General features: G+C 38.0%; 1 protein-coding gene across 4 annotated transcripts in view; it reads left to right on the top strand.

Moving 5' to 3' along the window:
- The window catches only part of foxn3 (forkhead box N3), a 77,865-nt gene that overhangs the window by 37,473 nt on the left and 23,430 nt on the right, over positions 1-16,962 (top strand). For all 4 annotated transcript variants that reach the window (XM_057343637.1, XM_057343639.1, XM_057343638.1 and 1 more), the window contains exon 3: positions 3,433-3,569. In XM_057343637.1, the coding sequence (XP_057199620.1) occupies positions 3,433-3,569 (137 nt within the window). The remainder of the gene's footprint in view (positions 1-3,432; positions 3,570-16,962) is intronic.

The following is a 16,962-nucleotide window of genomic DNA, read 5'->3' as shown; positions in this document are numbered from 1 at the left end:
TTGCCATTTTAATGGCCAATGTAATTAAACTATTTCAATTTTTATGTTTTTATTAATAGCTTATTTAGTTTTTTTTAGATTGTAAATCATGATATTCTATAGCATATATATTTATAACCTTAATATTATGGTTCATGTAGGTAGTAGGGGTTAATTTAGCTCCTCTTAGATAATACATTTTTAATAATTGACTTCAGCACAGGCACAGATGCTTTTATGTTTGCTTGTATATCTCCGAGTTTACCGGTCAAGCTTTAAAACATCCAAGATATAAATAAATAGTGAGTCCAATAAATGGGCTGTTTATTTCATTTGCTGAAACACTCCAAGGGTTTGAATTGTTTGACTTGTGCTGGTACAAATCTTTCCACCCAAGCCAAATGTTGTGGGTAAAGAGCCAAGCGCTCGCTCTGGGGTTTGCAGTAATCAATAGAGTGCGTTATCGTTTCTCAGCCCTTGTCAGGGGGAATCTAGTAGTCCCGCTGAAAAACATCTCATAGCAGCTTTTTGTTAATGATATTTTGCCCCCTTCAAAAACTACTCAATTAACCCAATGTGATTAATAGAGGTCAGCAGGGAAGACGGATTTCAAGAGTTTTCGTGGAAGAAAGTGAAACCCCCCTCTTTGCAAAAGCAAACACTGCAGACCGGTTTGTCCGTTTAGAAAAGTTTGAATATGTGACACAGTTCAGTGCGTATCACCCGAGGGCTCACACACTGTCAGTCTTCCGAAGGTCATGACTATTGATTCACTGAGAACACACAGTCTGGCTAACAAAACAACACGCAACATCATGCATTTGGCGGATGCTTTTATCCAAAGCAATGTACAGTGCATTCAAGCTATAAGCGTTTTATCATTACTGTATCTGTCTTTTCAGGGAATTGAACCCATGACTTTTGTGGAACAGAAACAGTGACTTACTGTATACTTGTGATCATGTTAGCTTCATTCTATCGCATTGCTTTCAGCCCAGCTCTGCTGATCGTGTAATTCTGACAGTATTGAAATACTCAAACTGAAAAATAGGCCTGGCTAACATGACACTGATTGTAGTCTGTACTAATGAGCTCGAGTAATTTTCTCCCGACTTCACTTTCAAAGTGACATTTTGCTGTTTCTTCGCTTTTAGTGCAAGATCTGTCAGGAGAGCTAATTTATATACCACGAGCGTTCTCTCCCGCTGTTTTAAAATGCTGACTTTGTCTAGCGCTCCATACAATACACGCACAGACAGCTGCACTGGATGCATTTTTTGGATGCATTTATTGCCCCATTTTTGCCATTTCATTTTTCACTTTCTACCAGGGTTCAAGGTGATGCAGGTGGTCGGGTTCTCATTTCCTCCCTTGTCGCGCTGGGCTAAACGGGCTAAAATTGCTCTTATCTTGCAGCCAGAATAAATCATTAACCCGGCAATTTGACTTAATGAACAAATTGTGCTTTGCCGTGCATGATGGGTATTTCAAGGGTTGTTCGCGCTCAAAGCGATTTAAAGTGACTGGGAGTCGTTTTCAATGAGAGATGGCGGTTTGAGGCCACTTGATAGTGTGTTATACAGTAGTCGAGTAGGCATGCCTGTTAGTAACCAACAGTACAGTAACTGTCAATGTGAACGCAGCTTCATATTTCTAAACAGCGCCGATCACGTCGGTGAATGAATGACAGGGAAAGTAATGGCTAATGGAGAAAAATGTATCAGGAGGTCCAGGGGAGGACACTAGTGTACTTGAGTGTTTTGTTGAATGAATGTGGCAGTGTGGAAACCGCTTATTTTAAGCACATTTACAATTCTGCATTTGACAGACACTTTTATCCAAAGCGACTTGCGTAGAATTACACATCATACATTTTATCATTATGTACGTTTTCTAAGAGTCAAACACATGACCTTTGCTAACCCAGATGTGCACTTAATGAGCTACAAGAACACTACTAAGACAGCATCTTAGTAGGGTTGTTTCGATACCGATACTAATATCGGAAATTCCACCGATACCACATAAAATTCTGGTATCGGAATCGGCGAGTACTTGAATCCATGTACCGATCCGATACCAATTTCTTAAACAGGACCTAGTTATGCCCGCTATAGCTTTGCTTAACGCTGCAAATGGCAAGGCTTCTTCACTGCTCAGAATGCAAACACAGAAAGTTGTGCTGTGAAGAAGAAATGAAAATGTGCTAGGGACATGCACAAATATTTGATCCGCAATAATTATTAGAAAATTAAAAATGCTATTTGAATATTTTTATTTTCATTTAAAAACACTGCATCACCACAGGTTTAGAATTGTCTCGTCTTATTTAAAGCTTCTTCACTTCATCTGTAATGACTTATAATGTACAGAAAATATAAAAAATAATTTGCATGTGTCCTAAATCTTTCTACAGTCAGATCGCAAGCTAGTTTAAATATTTTAAGTTCACACACGGTGGCCTGACGGATCGCGTGTTACGCTCAGCTCACATCACCAAAAATGTTTAAAAAACTGGTGAGCCACAGAATTCGTTAACATTACATTACTTATATATAAGTTGATATAAAAATACCAACGTAATATTAAATGATTTGATGATTCATTTATTTATTACCATGACTTTTTCGGAGCGGTTGTTTGTTCGTTACAAATATGTTGGGCTAACTAATGCTGATTTCAAAATAACGTTAAACATTAAAATGTACATTTCACTGCAACTAATGTTAATAAATTTGGCCTTAGCATAAGACTGGTACCTTTCTCCATACCTAAAGCCTGCATTTTCCTCCTGAGAACTTCAGGGTCGTCGCCTTCAAGTTATAGCCTGTAAATAAATCCGCTTGATGTGACTAAATAAAAACGAAACAAATTACGTATATTTCACTTAATTTAAATAAACGAATATTTGTTTTTTATGAGCTCAAATATTCTAATATGAAATTATTGAAAAATGCCCATCCCCAGTGCTAGCGCTGTTTGGCAGTATTTCAGAGTGGACCAACCAGCCAGTAAAACTGCGACTTAAGAAAAATAAATAATATTACTGTCAGATGTCTGTCAGATAATAAAAATACTCTCTAATTTACTGTATGTATTTGTTCATGTTTTATTAAGGGATAAGTCTGAAGCACACCATAAAATAATTATGTCAATTCACACAGGGCTAGTATATAAAGCTGTATACAGATACACACCCTGGTATCGGATCAGTATTCGGTATCGGCTGATACCCTGAGCCCAGGTATCGGAATCGGTATCGGGAAGGAAAAAAGGGTATCGGAACATCCCTACATCTTAGTGCATTCGAATACAGTTTGCCTATAACATGCCAAAGAAAAAACGTTGACAGGCTTTTCTTCAGAGCTCTAGTCTTTATTTTGGTCTCTTGACACATGTAGCTGATTTCTCTGTCCTGACTCTCATGTTTGTGTTTCTCTTTCTCCTCCACAGAGTATCGGGAAGGGCTCCCTGTGGTGTATAGACCCAGAGTACAGACAGAATCTCATCCAAGCGTTGAAGAAGACCCCTTATCATCCTTATTCCCAAGTGTTCACCACACCTCCCACCTCTCCTCAGGCATATCAAAGGTAGGCGAGCGGCCCGCTGGACACATAGATCTTTAAACCAAATGCCTCTCTCACTCTTTTGTGTCGTGTGCTTGTCCACGGCTGTATCGGTTAACCGGCGGAACCCACGGGCAGTGGCGATCTGAGCAGAACTGTTGGAGCGAGACCCGGTCTTGGGTTCCAGCTGACTCCCTTACTGCTCCATTTTATTTGATCCAGTGAACATGTCTGCGCGCTTCCAGCCACTCGACTGTGCAGGACAGAATAATTGCTTTACTGTAAAACCTGAACTGGCATATCGTCCTTAACAAAGGATATGGAACAAATGGGCGGCCAGCTCAGTGGATGGAAAGGGAAAATGGAGATGGATGTTTTAAAAGAGATTGAATTAAACCAGACGGCTCTAGTACGGGAGTAGGGGCGGGGATCAGGTGTTGCCCAAGCTTAGTCGGTTCAATATGGAATAAGAACGCTTTAGTATTTTGGAGTATTTTTTTGTCCAGTGGGAGTATTCGTAGGTATTTGTACCATGAAGAAATGGTGTTTTTTTAATTTTGTACTATTAGCAGTGGTTGAGAATATGTCTATATTTCTAAACCATACACTGCAAAAAATAAAAATGTACTAAGCGTTGTTGTCTTGTTTTCTAGAAAGAATATCAAAAAATTCTTAAATAAGAGACATTTACTTGACAAGGAAAGTGACCTAAGATATTTAGTCTTATTTTATGAAAGAAAGAATTAGAATTAAGCAAGTTTAGGTTTAAAACGAGCAAAAAAAATCATATGTTTTCTTTAATAATACTAGACTAAATGTCTTTCTGTAAAATTGTAGATGCAAAAAAATAGGGTTCAGAGCATTTTTATGGATAAAAGGTGGAAATCTTCTACATTTTAAGAAAGAACGCCATCCCCCTGCTGTCCCCCTATTTTCAGACTTGACTATTAGACATGTACAGTATCAAATGTGTGGACAGCATGTGAAACATTCATCATTTTATTTCACAATTGACGCAGTTGCAGTCGACGTGTTTAGTCATGTGACTTGTTCAAACAACGTCCTGCATTTCTCATTTCAGCAATAAAAAGCTGCATGCACATTGCTGCCTCATCGGAGCAAAAATTCTCACAGCTCGCCAGATTCTGAAAAAGGTCATTTCTATAAAAAAAACTCAGAAAGTCAGAATGCAGTATACTGGTCAGTTCTAAAATATGCAGTAAATGCTGTCCATTTAGTCCTTTGCATTTTAATTGTTTCTCCTTGACAATAAGATTGATTGGAGAGCAAATGAAGCATTTGTTTGCTTCTCTGATTTTTCTTCCGAGAACAGTATTGATATTAGTCATCCCATATATCTCGTTTGGCGTTTCAAAAGAGATTGTGGTTTTATTTGTCACAGATTGCTCATTAGATTTGTCAGAATTCTAAACAATCATGTCAAAGGGCTTTTACTGTATGTCAATACTTCTTGTATTTTGCATGGATTTTAAGAATTTCACAGGAAGCGTCTGCTACAAAATCAATACTTAAATTAAACATCACTGAAATCTCTGTTCTTAAGCTCTCAAGCGCTCGTCTGAGCTGTGAATGATTTTGAGCGCTAAATATTCCTCTGAGCTGAGGGGAAACTGTATAATAATAGTTGCTGTTGTATTCTTAGGTTTGTGGCTTTGAAAGAATGGTTAGATTGTGGTAGTCAGTTGTGTTTCACCGATAATGTGTGGGAACAGCACTAGGCCGGTCATTAGCACCAGGTGTTCAAAGACGCTGAGGCGCTGTGGGAAATGGAGATCACAAGGGAACGTCCCTTCAGCCTACACTTCTGCAAAACAACAGCCTGCAACAACCTCAAAATACTCCTGTCAGTATACTGTATATGTGCTGTAATGTATATAAAGGGCCGTTCACATTATAATGATAACTATAAAGATAACTGTAACTATAACTATATTTGCGTCCACACCAGAGGACGATAACAATAACGTTATGTTTATTTTAAGCCTGCGGGCTGCAGTGTTCTCAGTCACTAAAATGAATGTAGATGACGTGCTGATGCTTTCGTTTTCATTCCCGAACGTCTTTTCTCCAAAATATGACAGCAAAGGCTGGATGCTCTCTCTGAAGGCTGAAGGTGCGCTCATGTCCGGGACGTAAAGCATATATTTTGCCAGCTTGCTGACTCATGAGCGTTACATATGTAATATCCCGCCGTAAACACACCGCTTTCCGACCACTACAGTCTTTAATTCTGACATAAAAGCCGTGTTGCGATCACCAATAGTCAAACATTATCTGCCAGAAACTGTTTGACAGTATGTTTTATCGTTCATCAGCTGGAAAAAAATCGTTCGGAAAGTGATCCCAACGATATCGTTCTCTGTATCTTTAGAGTTATAGTTATGGTGTGAACCCCGCTATTCTCCTGAATTAAGAACGATTTTTAAAACGTCATTTTTTATAGTTCTAGTTATCGTTATAATGTGAACGGCCCTTTAGACATGCTTTTAAAAATAGTTAACAAAACCAAAAGCCTGATGCCTTAGAAAGAAGAAACTTCATAAAACCATCTCCATAGTGGTGCTTTGAAGAACTTACACTTGCTTTAAGTGTAAGACGCGGCTATAGCAAAGATCTGAGAAATTTTCCTCTGACTTATTCTTTATTTATGTATATCTTTTTATATAAAGCTGCGGAAAACTGTAAGAGACCATTCCAAATTGTGTTTTAATCAGCATTTCTATTGTGGCCATTCCAGTCGAGTGTCTGTTGAATTTCAACAAAATCAAAGCTCAGGAGTGACAAAGTCATCCAACAGCAATGTGAAAGACTGACATCATGACAAGACACATGAAAACTGTGATAAAAATCAAGGTTATCACATAAAAAAAGAATATGTTGAACTTTTCCTAAATACGTGTACAAATATTACTGTTGTATTGCTTAAAAGTGAGTGTGAACTTGTTTTCCAGTATTTGAGGTCTGAAAAATGTATCATCTTCTCTGTTACTTTGACCTGTTTAGCCAGTTTTCATTTTCTGAAAAAAATAAAGGCACATAGAAACAATATTTTTATTTGCAATTTGGGTGAAATATTGTTAGTAGAATGAAACAAAATTAATTTTACCTAAACACATATCTACTGTATATATAGTACATTCAGAAAAACTGACAATTGTTTTGAAATGGCAGTAGTGTTTCAATGGCTGGCGCCTGCTTACCAGGCCTTCTGCAAAGTCAGTTTAGACTGTTGGCCAAACTTTACATCACTTCATATTTTTTTAGACAGGCTGATAAGGTTTATAATGTGCCTTCCCCGCTTTTCAGATTCCTACACTGCTGTGTGTAAGGTAGCAAAGATAGTTTTGGGCACACACAAGCTTGGCTTCCTCTCTCACTCTCAGAGCAGATGGTGTATCTGCGTGTAGCAGTATGTAATAAAGTGTTTATCTGGCCACTGCGGTTCCCAGGAAGCAGAATGAAGCTTTTTATAGCATTTCTGAGGTTCACACGAATCAGCTGAGTCATAGACTGACACTCTCGTCCCTTTTGCTCATTTTTTATCACGCCATTCTTTCATCTTTGCTTCTTTAGTAAAATCAAGTTAGGGAATCTCAAAAGAAAAAAAACGAAGTGAAGGAGGCTGGAGGGTTTTTTTATTTATTTTGGTTAATGACATCCATATGTTGGTCAGATGCTTAGTCAGTGCTGATGATGTCAGTAATACCTGCAGATGGGCATTTAAAAAAAGAAAAAGGGAATGTGGGAGTTTAATTTATAGGGTACAGTCACAGAACATATGGTTTTATTTTAATTTATACCATGGTCTGTTTGAATACTGGATTCTGATTGGCTGGAAGGTGTGCATTAAGTAAGGGATAACCCCTCTGCTTCGCGTCGGGTGGTTCTTTGCCTCCATGTGCATTAAAGGATTTTAATGCACGGCTAGCCGTGGATTATCCCGCTTATACCATGGTTATTTGCCAAGTTAAATCTTTTATTGATGTTTACAGTGTCGTTTTAGATCAAACGGGTGAAAATGAAGGTTATTTTGGCAGTTAATTTTAAATGTAATCAAACTGACTGGAGCTACCCGTGCGTTAAAGGCTTTTATACCATAGTCTGTTTGAATACTGGATTCTGATTGGCTGGAAGGTGTGCATTAATAAGTCAAGTTTGATCTAAAATGACACTGTAAACATCAATAAAAGATTTGACTTGGTAAATAACCATGGTATAAGCGGGATAATCCATGGCTAGCCGTGGATTATCCCTTACATATTATAGGGTTTAATGGGCTAGTTTTGCTAAAACTGAAAATGAAATGTTTTGTCATGAATACATTTTAAAGTGTCCTGTACTTTTTTTACTTAAGTGATCTCTTAGATTCCAGAGGAAAGATATTGAAGCTTTTGCAAAAAAAATACTCTTTTTACTCACAAAATACTCATTTTGTGTTAATGACACACACTGATATTTGGGTAAAACAACTGAGCTCATTACAATGCGTTCTGGGATTGACTACAGCGTATAGGATAAAGATGAGGCTGCCTTTGAATTTGGCCAAAACACAGTATCTTAGAAGGCAGCACGATTAAGTCAACAACCTTTAGAAACAACCTACGCATAAGAATAGCACCTACACTCTTTAAGATGCTCTGCTTGTAAGCAGCTCATTCGATTTTGGCACAGAGATAATAGTTGCAGTCGGCAGAAAATTAAACGTCATGTCCCCTTTAAAAGACGGAGTAACACAAGCTCAGGTAGAGGTGCATTCCTTAACATGCTAAAAGAGTCTGAGAAAGCGAGCAGAGGAACAGCTGGGCCTCGGAGTTCACCAGCACGCGTTTGCCCTTGCGAGGTTATTAGCGTGATGGTCGCCACGGCAACAGAAACGCCTCCATGGTAACACATAGCCGAGACAGGTGCAGTTGCATCACATGGCTATTTGTTGCCTGGCAAAAGGACAGGCCATTAGCGCAGGAGAAATACACCATCGCCCTGGAAACGCGTAATTCTCCATGGCAACCGCAGATGGCTTGGAGCCTATTTTGAGATTTCTGTACCTGCTTTTGTCTGTCTTCATAAAAATTCGGGGATGCGTGAATTATTAGAGATGACACATGGAGGTCCGGTTGCTTTAGGAGATTAATTTTAAATGGGACTGTGGACTAAAGGAGGCCAGGAAGAAAGAAAGAAGAAAAAAGCCCTCCATGCACCGAGACTGACATAGTTATCATATTTAATAGTTATCATTTCAGCTGGAGGGCAAAAATGCATTAGCAAGAAAACAAATTCAAGCTCATGAAAAGCCTCCGTCTGGTATTGTGTTAGTTTTTGTTTAGTTGCTCTCGCTCCATCTCTTTAGACTCTTTTCCCGTCTGCACGCTCCCTGTCTTTGAATCTTCTCAGTAACACTAAATGACAAGATCGCTCCCCACTTTTCCACTCTCACACTAATGGCCGCTGCCGTGTAAATGGAGCTTCCATATCTTGCAGAAACTCGGCATGGGTCTGCACTACAGATCTCGGTCACTTATAGACCGTTTCATTGGACGGGTGCACGCCTGACCGCCAGTTAACTTCCGGTTTGTGTTCATTTAATTTATGTTAATATTAATTTATATTATAATTGTATTGTATAATAACTGTATTAAATAAACAATTTGTTGAATTTTGTTGTATGTTCATTTTATTAAATAAACAATTTGTTGAATGGGTCCTGCAGTTCGGTCGCATTTAATCAAAGCGTATGGTACATTGACATCTAGCGATTGAGCTTGGTGTCGGAGTCTAAATTCAAAATATTGTCTAATTTTAGCCAAGTAACGGTTCTTCTCGGTTTCTTTTGATTGTTATCAGAAATAATCTACCTCCACTCTATTATTTGTGAATGTGTACCGGAAGTTGGAGTCACAAAAGTTTGCATGCACAGTAACGTTTGTTTATGTTGTTAAGATGAAACCGTCTATAAAGTTGTGAGATATATTAGCTTTTCAAGTCTAATGAACTTTACAAAAGAACACATCACATGTCTTGAAGAGGTTTTTCTGTATTTCATGTGAGTTAAAGAACGAAACGGAACGTTGTGAAAGATCGTGCTGTTTTTGGAAGGTGCACCCAGTCAATTGAATAGTCTGTGTAGATTTATTTTTTGGTATTTTTCTTCTTTTGGAGGTTTGTCAACAGGCAGCTCATTTTTTCTTGTTAAGAGTCCATGGAAAATATTCCATCTGGTGGCTCCACGAGCCATATTCTTCTAAACTCCACCATCACTCCCCTCCAACTTTGATTTTCCTGTTTGTGCAGATTTATCTCTTTGACTTTGCACTCTTGTAAATACACTTTCTTGGAATTTTAACTTCTACAGTAGTCTAGTCAAGATAAGGCGAATTTATGGTCATGTTAAATGAGGCAATACATACATTTCTCACAGAGCTTGTTTTAAAGAAGCTTGGAGTTGTGACCAAGCCTCATGTCTCCAAGTAAAGGAATTCACAATATTCAGGAAGTCTGTGGCGTTCTGCTCCGAAATTCCTTCCACTAATTGTGCGCAGCGCTCGTAGCTCTCTGGCCCTGAGAAAGCCTCCATTGTCACCCTTAAGCCCTGGCGAGAACCGCTTCAGATTTCACACGAACAAAAGTTAAAAACCTCAAGGCGAGAAGTAACGCACGGGGGAGAACGGACGCTGGCACCAATTAGACTTCAGATTAGTTCAAGCGGATTTTGATCGTAGGGCTAAAAGGAAAATGTAGTGGCCGATAGGATTTAGAAATGAGATTATAGAATCAAGAGAAAGCAGGTAAGCTTTGTTTAAAAATGAATACGCCGGGTCGAGACGGAGCGGGAGGCTGTTCCTCGACAGGTGCGGGTATTTGCATTAACGGAGCAAACAGGCGGGATTAAAAATAGATGTGGTGTACAACCAGCAAGACTCCTGCCAGTGGCACGTGTGTTTAGCATTCAAAGACCCGGCAAGGGCAAATGAACGCCCTCCTTTGATGATGTTAACATTTCTGAAAATGCTCCGGAGCCCCGAAGAAACTGGTTTTGGCTCTCGTACCCAACGTTAACATTTGATTAAAAAGCAGTTCAGCTGAAGGAGCAGCCACGGTCGCACAGAGAGGGTTCAAAGAGGTTCTGCAGGAGCTGGCTGGGGTCCTTTCCGCTATATGCAGATACAGGCGGAGGTAGTGGATCCTTTACCCTGATGCAACCCCCTACACCCCTATAGTTTTCTGATAGATCTGCTTTTAACTAGATTTTTCACTTTCCTTCTTTATTGGAAATTATTTTCTACTAGGAGCCCTCGACAAACTTTTAAAGGAACATCTCACCCAAAAAAGACAATTCTGTCATAATTTACTCACCCTCGATTTGTTCCAAATCTGTATAGGTGTCTTTGTTCTGATCAACACAAGGAAAGATATTTGGACAACAGATATTTGCCACCATTGGCTACCATAGTAGGAAAACCTCTTATATAAGATATTTTGAAGAATGTAGGAAAGCAAACCTTTCTGGGGCACTTTTGGCATTGTCATTTTTCCTGGTAGTCAATAGTGGCCAATAACGTTTTGGTTACAAGCATTCTTCCCAATATCTTTCTCCGCGTTCATCACAACAAATAAAGTTATACAGATTTGGAACTTGAGGGTGAGTAAATGACTTTTTTGGGTGAGCTGTTCCTTTAAGGGTGACTCAAGATGACTTAAAATCTTATAACAAGCATTCAAATGAGCAAAAAATCTATCTATTTTTATTTGTGTGTGTTTGGTTATTTTTATAACATATAATGATATTTATATAGGCCAAGCTCTAGAATATTATATTGGGTTAAAATTGTAAGTTGGAGGAGCCTTCAGATGCAATATGGGGGCTTGAGGTCAAAAAGTTTGAGATCCACTGGTGTAAGTAGGAAAGTAATAGTGACAATTTGATTTGGTTGGATTTATTGTGTTTATTTATTGTATTGTATCCTAAATGGCCTTTACACAAAAGGGACACTGTGAGGTCAGTGTTTTGATTCCACTGCGCAAGAACAAAAGCCACTATGTATATACAAGGCTGTTTTAGGAGTCCTGGACTCAAAATTCCATCACAGACTGTTTAATTGTTTCCTTCTCTGAACGTGTTAAAATTTACTGGCGAAACCCTGGTCCAAATAATTGCAGCGGGAGATCTCATTTCTTTTTATTATGTTCAGAGAGTGGAGAGCGCGTAATAACGCATAAATATCATAATATCGTAAAAGCTTCTCTTTTTTTCTGTAGTCCTTACAGCTGATTAAAAAAAAGACCCGGGTCGTCTATCATTATGAGGCATGCCGTGTCCATGGCAACACATACCGTAGCTGTAACCAGATACAAAGCATACAGTATGTGCGTTAGGAGTATAAACACTGTCTGGACTGCTGAAGGGAAGGAGGAGAAACAGAACGGAGAGATAACATGCCATGCTTTGAGATGTTGCTCTTACATATTTTAACCAACAGAGTCTCTCGTTGTGTATGTCATAGGGCAGTTTATCCAAAAATGTAATTTTTAAGTTCTTAAATCATTTTCTTACCACCATGACCTTCCAAATCTGAATGAGTTTATTTCTTCTGCGGAACACAAAGGTTGATATTTTGAAGAATGTTGGTAGCCAAACAGCATGGGACCAAACTGACTTCTATTGTATAGACACAACACCACAGAGACATTTCTCAAATTATCTTTTTTTGTGTGTCACCAAAGAAAAATTCATACAGGTTTTGAATAAGGAAATTTTATTTTTGGGTAATCTGTCCCTTTAAATTTGTTTATAATGTTAGACCTACATAATGTTTGCTCTTATTTTTATGTCTTGGAAGCCCATAACATAAAATAGTACTTATGTTGTATGTAAGACTAAAAACATGAGGACCGACTGCTCATGTATGTGTAGGTATAGTGACTGCATACTTCAGGTATAAGGTTTGCGAAGAATTGTCAAAGTTGAAAGTTAGAGATGTTTCGGTTGCTAGGCGACTAGTATGCTAATGAAGATGTTCATCTGAAACTGTGCCTGAGCTGCGCCAAGATATGTTTTAATCACTCTCAACAGAAAAAAAGAGCGAGGAAAAAATCAAACACGTTCTGACGAAACACTATAATTAACGTATCCGTAAAGAAATGGAGAAGCTCCGTTACTTCTCGCACTAAATTATCCTCAATTGTCAAGGCATATACCTGAAGTCTGACAGCCCAGTGGAGATTAGCAAATGTGAAGTGGCACTGGTTTGTTTACTCGTCTTGGCACGCGGCCCCCTCAGAGGCGCTCGGCACCGTGGAGCGCTCATTCATTGGGGTCTGGAGCCAAAACCAACCCTGTTAACCCAGCGAGCTTGGGCTTTTAAATGCAGCATGTAGTCAAATGTGCTCAAAGCCCTGTGCCACCTCTGTTTGTTCTAATTCTCAATTAGTTAATATACTCTAAGAAGATTAAGAAGGGGAAGATGACACAGCCAATGTCTTCACATACTGATTCTACAGGGAGGCATAGAGTGGATCGAGGGCTAAATTGAAGATTAGACTGCTCCTGATTAGATTTGTGAAGCTCACGGTGTGCACAGAGAGAGACACAGGAGGAATCCTATGCAAACAGATAATTGACAGAAATTGAGCAGTTAATCCACACACACACACACACACAAAAGGTTTTGTAACCTTTGAAACCGAAAAATATTTTTTTTGGAAAAGGATCTGTCAGAGATGTTTGTAAACTCGGTGGAAAGTGTTAAATGCGAAACCATGCAAATGAGAATTCTTTGCAAATCCATAACAAAGAGGTAAAGAAATTAAAATGTGCTGTCACAAATAAGCAGCGATAAAGATGTGCACAGCATGGAGCCGGCAAAATCATAGCTAAGTGAAAATGGGTGAAAATGAAAATAGTATGGGTGAATTTGGGAACTTTGATCATATTTGAAACACTCTCTCTTATCAACTTTTCTCCAGGATTATCAAATAGTCATTTTGATCAACATCTGCACAGTATTGTGTTTTAGATATTTTAGATACAGTAGCATACAGTAGATTCACATCTCTTTCACATTTTTTATTTTGTGTAAAATATAGTAATATTAATACATATTACATTGAAAACAAATGACGATTTTATTTGCTTTTTTCCAAAAATAATGTTTTTTATTGTGCAACCCAAATTATATTGTTTTGATTGAATCATATAAATAAAATAAAATACAGCTTACTAACACAATAAAACACATTAAAAACATGAGAACATAATAAAAAACATGATTTAAATTCTTTATTTAATCTGTTTTTTTTGTGCAAATAAACTTTAAATACATGTGTAACACAATATGAAAAGCCATTCTGTGTTAAGGTTTGTTTGGTAAATAATTGCATTAACTAAAATGTATACTTTTGAAGCATGGATATTTTTAATTTATGTTCCTTTTTACATATACTAAAACAATAGTTTGTGCATCATGAACTAAAATGAATTGACAATGAACCAACATTGACCAATATAAGGGGGCATAGTTCACCCAAAAATTAAATTTCATAATTTATTCACTATTATTTAATTTTAACTTGTATATGACTCTTTCTTCAGTGGAAGATAAAAGACGATATTTTGAGAAATGTCTCAGTCTTTTTGTGATCATACATTGGAAGTTAATGGGGCCCACTGTTGTTTGGTTACTAACATTCTTCAAAATATCTTCTTTTGTGTTCTGCAGAAGAAAATAAGTCATTCATGTTTAGAATGAGATGAGGATGAGTAAATGATGAAGTCATTTTTGACTGAGTTATCCAGGTGTCTGAGTCTGTTGGTTTTGTTATTTCCCCCCTGACATGTTGTCCCTTACATTCCTTTAAGAATCCCTCTAGTTTGTACACGTACCCTGACTCATACCTTTACTTCTATCTTCAGTCTATCACTTCTAAAGACCCGTTGACCTCCCTCTCCAAGGGACGCCATGATCACCTGGAAAAATCGATAGCTTTCATATGTGAGAAAAGCTGAAGTCAGTCTGAATCTATTTCTGACAGCCGGCACTGCATATTATTTCCTTATTCACTGCAGACCTGGTCAAACATCCCATTTCAGAGATTTTCCAAAACCTGTAATATAAATAAATAAAAGTAAACGTCTCATTTTACTGCCCGGTGAAAGCACAGAGCGCTGACACAGTTTTATACCGGTATTCAGGGACAGGCACTACAATGGTTCAGATCTTACTTATCAGACAGACATCAATTTGTCCATTTAAGTGGGGAATCATCAAATCTAACACAAGTAAATTATGGATTACCTCAGGGATCGGTTTTAGGACCCTTGCTATTCTCCATATACATGCTGCCCCTTGGAAACATTATTAGAAAACATGGAATTAGCTTCCACTGTTATGCAGATGATACTCAGCTATATATCTCATCAAGACCAGATGATTCCTTCCAGCTATCCAAATTGGCAGAGTGCATTGAAGATATAAAACATTGGATGACTTGTAATTTCCTTCTTTTAAATTCTAATAAAACAGAAATATTACTTATCGGACCAAAGACACATGAGCAGGATATTTCGGATTATAACCTGCAAGTTGAAGGCTGCACTGTTACTCCAACAAATACAGCACAGTAAAATCACCAGTGTTAAAAAAGGTCAAATTAACACTCACGGTGTATATATAATCCACACTCTCAAAGTGTGGATTATACAAACACTGTGAGTGTTAATCTGACCCTTTTAAAACTGGCGATTTTGCTGCGAGTTAAAGACCTAGGCGTTATATTAGACAGCAACCTGTCATTTAAAAATCACATCTCAAATGTCACAAAAACAGCCTTCTTCCACTTTAGAAATGTTGCCAAATTACGAAATATTTTATGTGTTGCTGACGCAGAGAAGCTTATTCATGCATTTATGACCTCAAGACTTGACTACTGTAATGCACTACTTAGTGGTTGTCCTGCATCATCAATAAACAAACTACAGTTAGTTCAGAACGCAGCTGCCAGAGTTCTAACCAGGTCCAGAAAATACGATCACATAACCCCAATGTTATCAAACCTTCACTGGTTACCCATTAAGTATCGTATTGACTTTAAAGTTCTTTTAATCACTTATAAAGCCTTAAACGGTTTAGCCCCTACCTACATAAAAGAGCTTCTATCACACTACAACCCATCACGCTCTCTAAGATCTCAAAACTCCAGACTTTTGATAACACCTAGAATAACTAAATCCACCAAAGGGGGCAGAGCTTTCTCATACGTAGCACCTAAACTCTGGAATAGCCTTCCCGATACTATTCCAGGGTCAGACACACTCTCCCAATTTAAATCTAGATTAAAGACACATCTTTTCAGCCAAGCATTCACTTAATGCAAAATATGCTAAATAAACCGCCGGGAGACTGCATTTATTAGATATTATTTACTAGAATAATCTTGCTTGTTCTATAAACACCATGCACTGTGCTGTGTTTTACCTTTTTTGTGTTTTTCAGTTTTTCTTATTTTCTCCTGTAAAGCTGCTTTGGAACAACGCACATTGTGAAAAGCGCTATATAAATAAAAAAATTGAATTGATTTGAAAATGGAGTTTTCCCAGTTGTTCAGTTCATTTGTGCAGAAAAAAGGAAAAAGAAATGGTCCCACCAACCAGGAGTGTATAATTCATCTGAAGGGCTTCCCGTTGTGATGCTGTGTGCTGAAGTTTAGTAGACAATCACCTGAGCCGCCCTGTCATCTCACCAGGAGAAAGTAATGATTAAAGCTACCAAGGCCCAATTTCAAAAAGGATATAATGACTACGTTGGTGCATAGTCACATCTAAACATTGTGTGAGCTTTACTTGGTCAGCAAATGTTTTGTGGAAACTGTCTGCCGTGATTTCGCTTTGTTAATTTGTGAGATGCAAATGTACCGGTTACCAAAGTCTTGCCATGAAATTGAATATTGAATGCCATATTAAAGCTTTGTTGCAAAATTTAGTAGCTGCCTCACCATCTGCTTTTCATGGATCCTCAAAAGTGACCGAATTTAAAACAGTACACAAGTAGCAGCTCCACACACGCAACACAGTTATTTCGAAAGGTTGTCCTAATAAGCATAAATTTGCATATCACACACGCATATTGATTTTGTTAACACTACACTGTTTTTTTCCTGTACTTAATATGAAATATAAGTTTATATTGAGCATTTTTATTACCATCTTGAGTTTGTTTCTGCATTTAGCTTGTTGCAATGCATTCTGGGATTGTCTGCTTTACAAACCTACATGTAAAACCTTATTAGAATTTGCTTGGTTTTAGTCAGATTGGATTTGACTTGTGACATTCTCTCTCATCACACTTTTTCTTTGGCGCCAGGTATCTGTTAAAGTGATAGTTCACCCAAAAATGAAAATTCTGGC

The sequence above is a fragment of the Triplophysa rosa genome, linkage group LG10 (assembly GCF_024868665.1).
Source record: "Triplophysa rosa linkage group LG10, Trosa_1v2, whole genome shotgun sequence".
Taxonomy (NCBI): domain Eukaryota; kingdom Metazoa; phylum Chordata; class Actinopteri; order Cypriniformes; family Nemacheilidae; genus Triplophysa; species Triplophysa rosa.
This window is presented reverse-complemented; position numbering and strand designations above follow the sequence as displayed.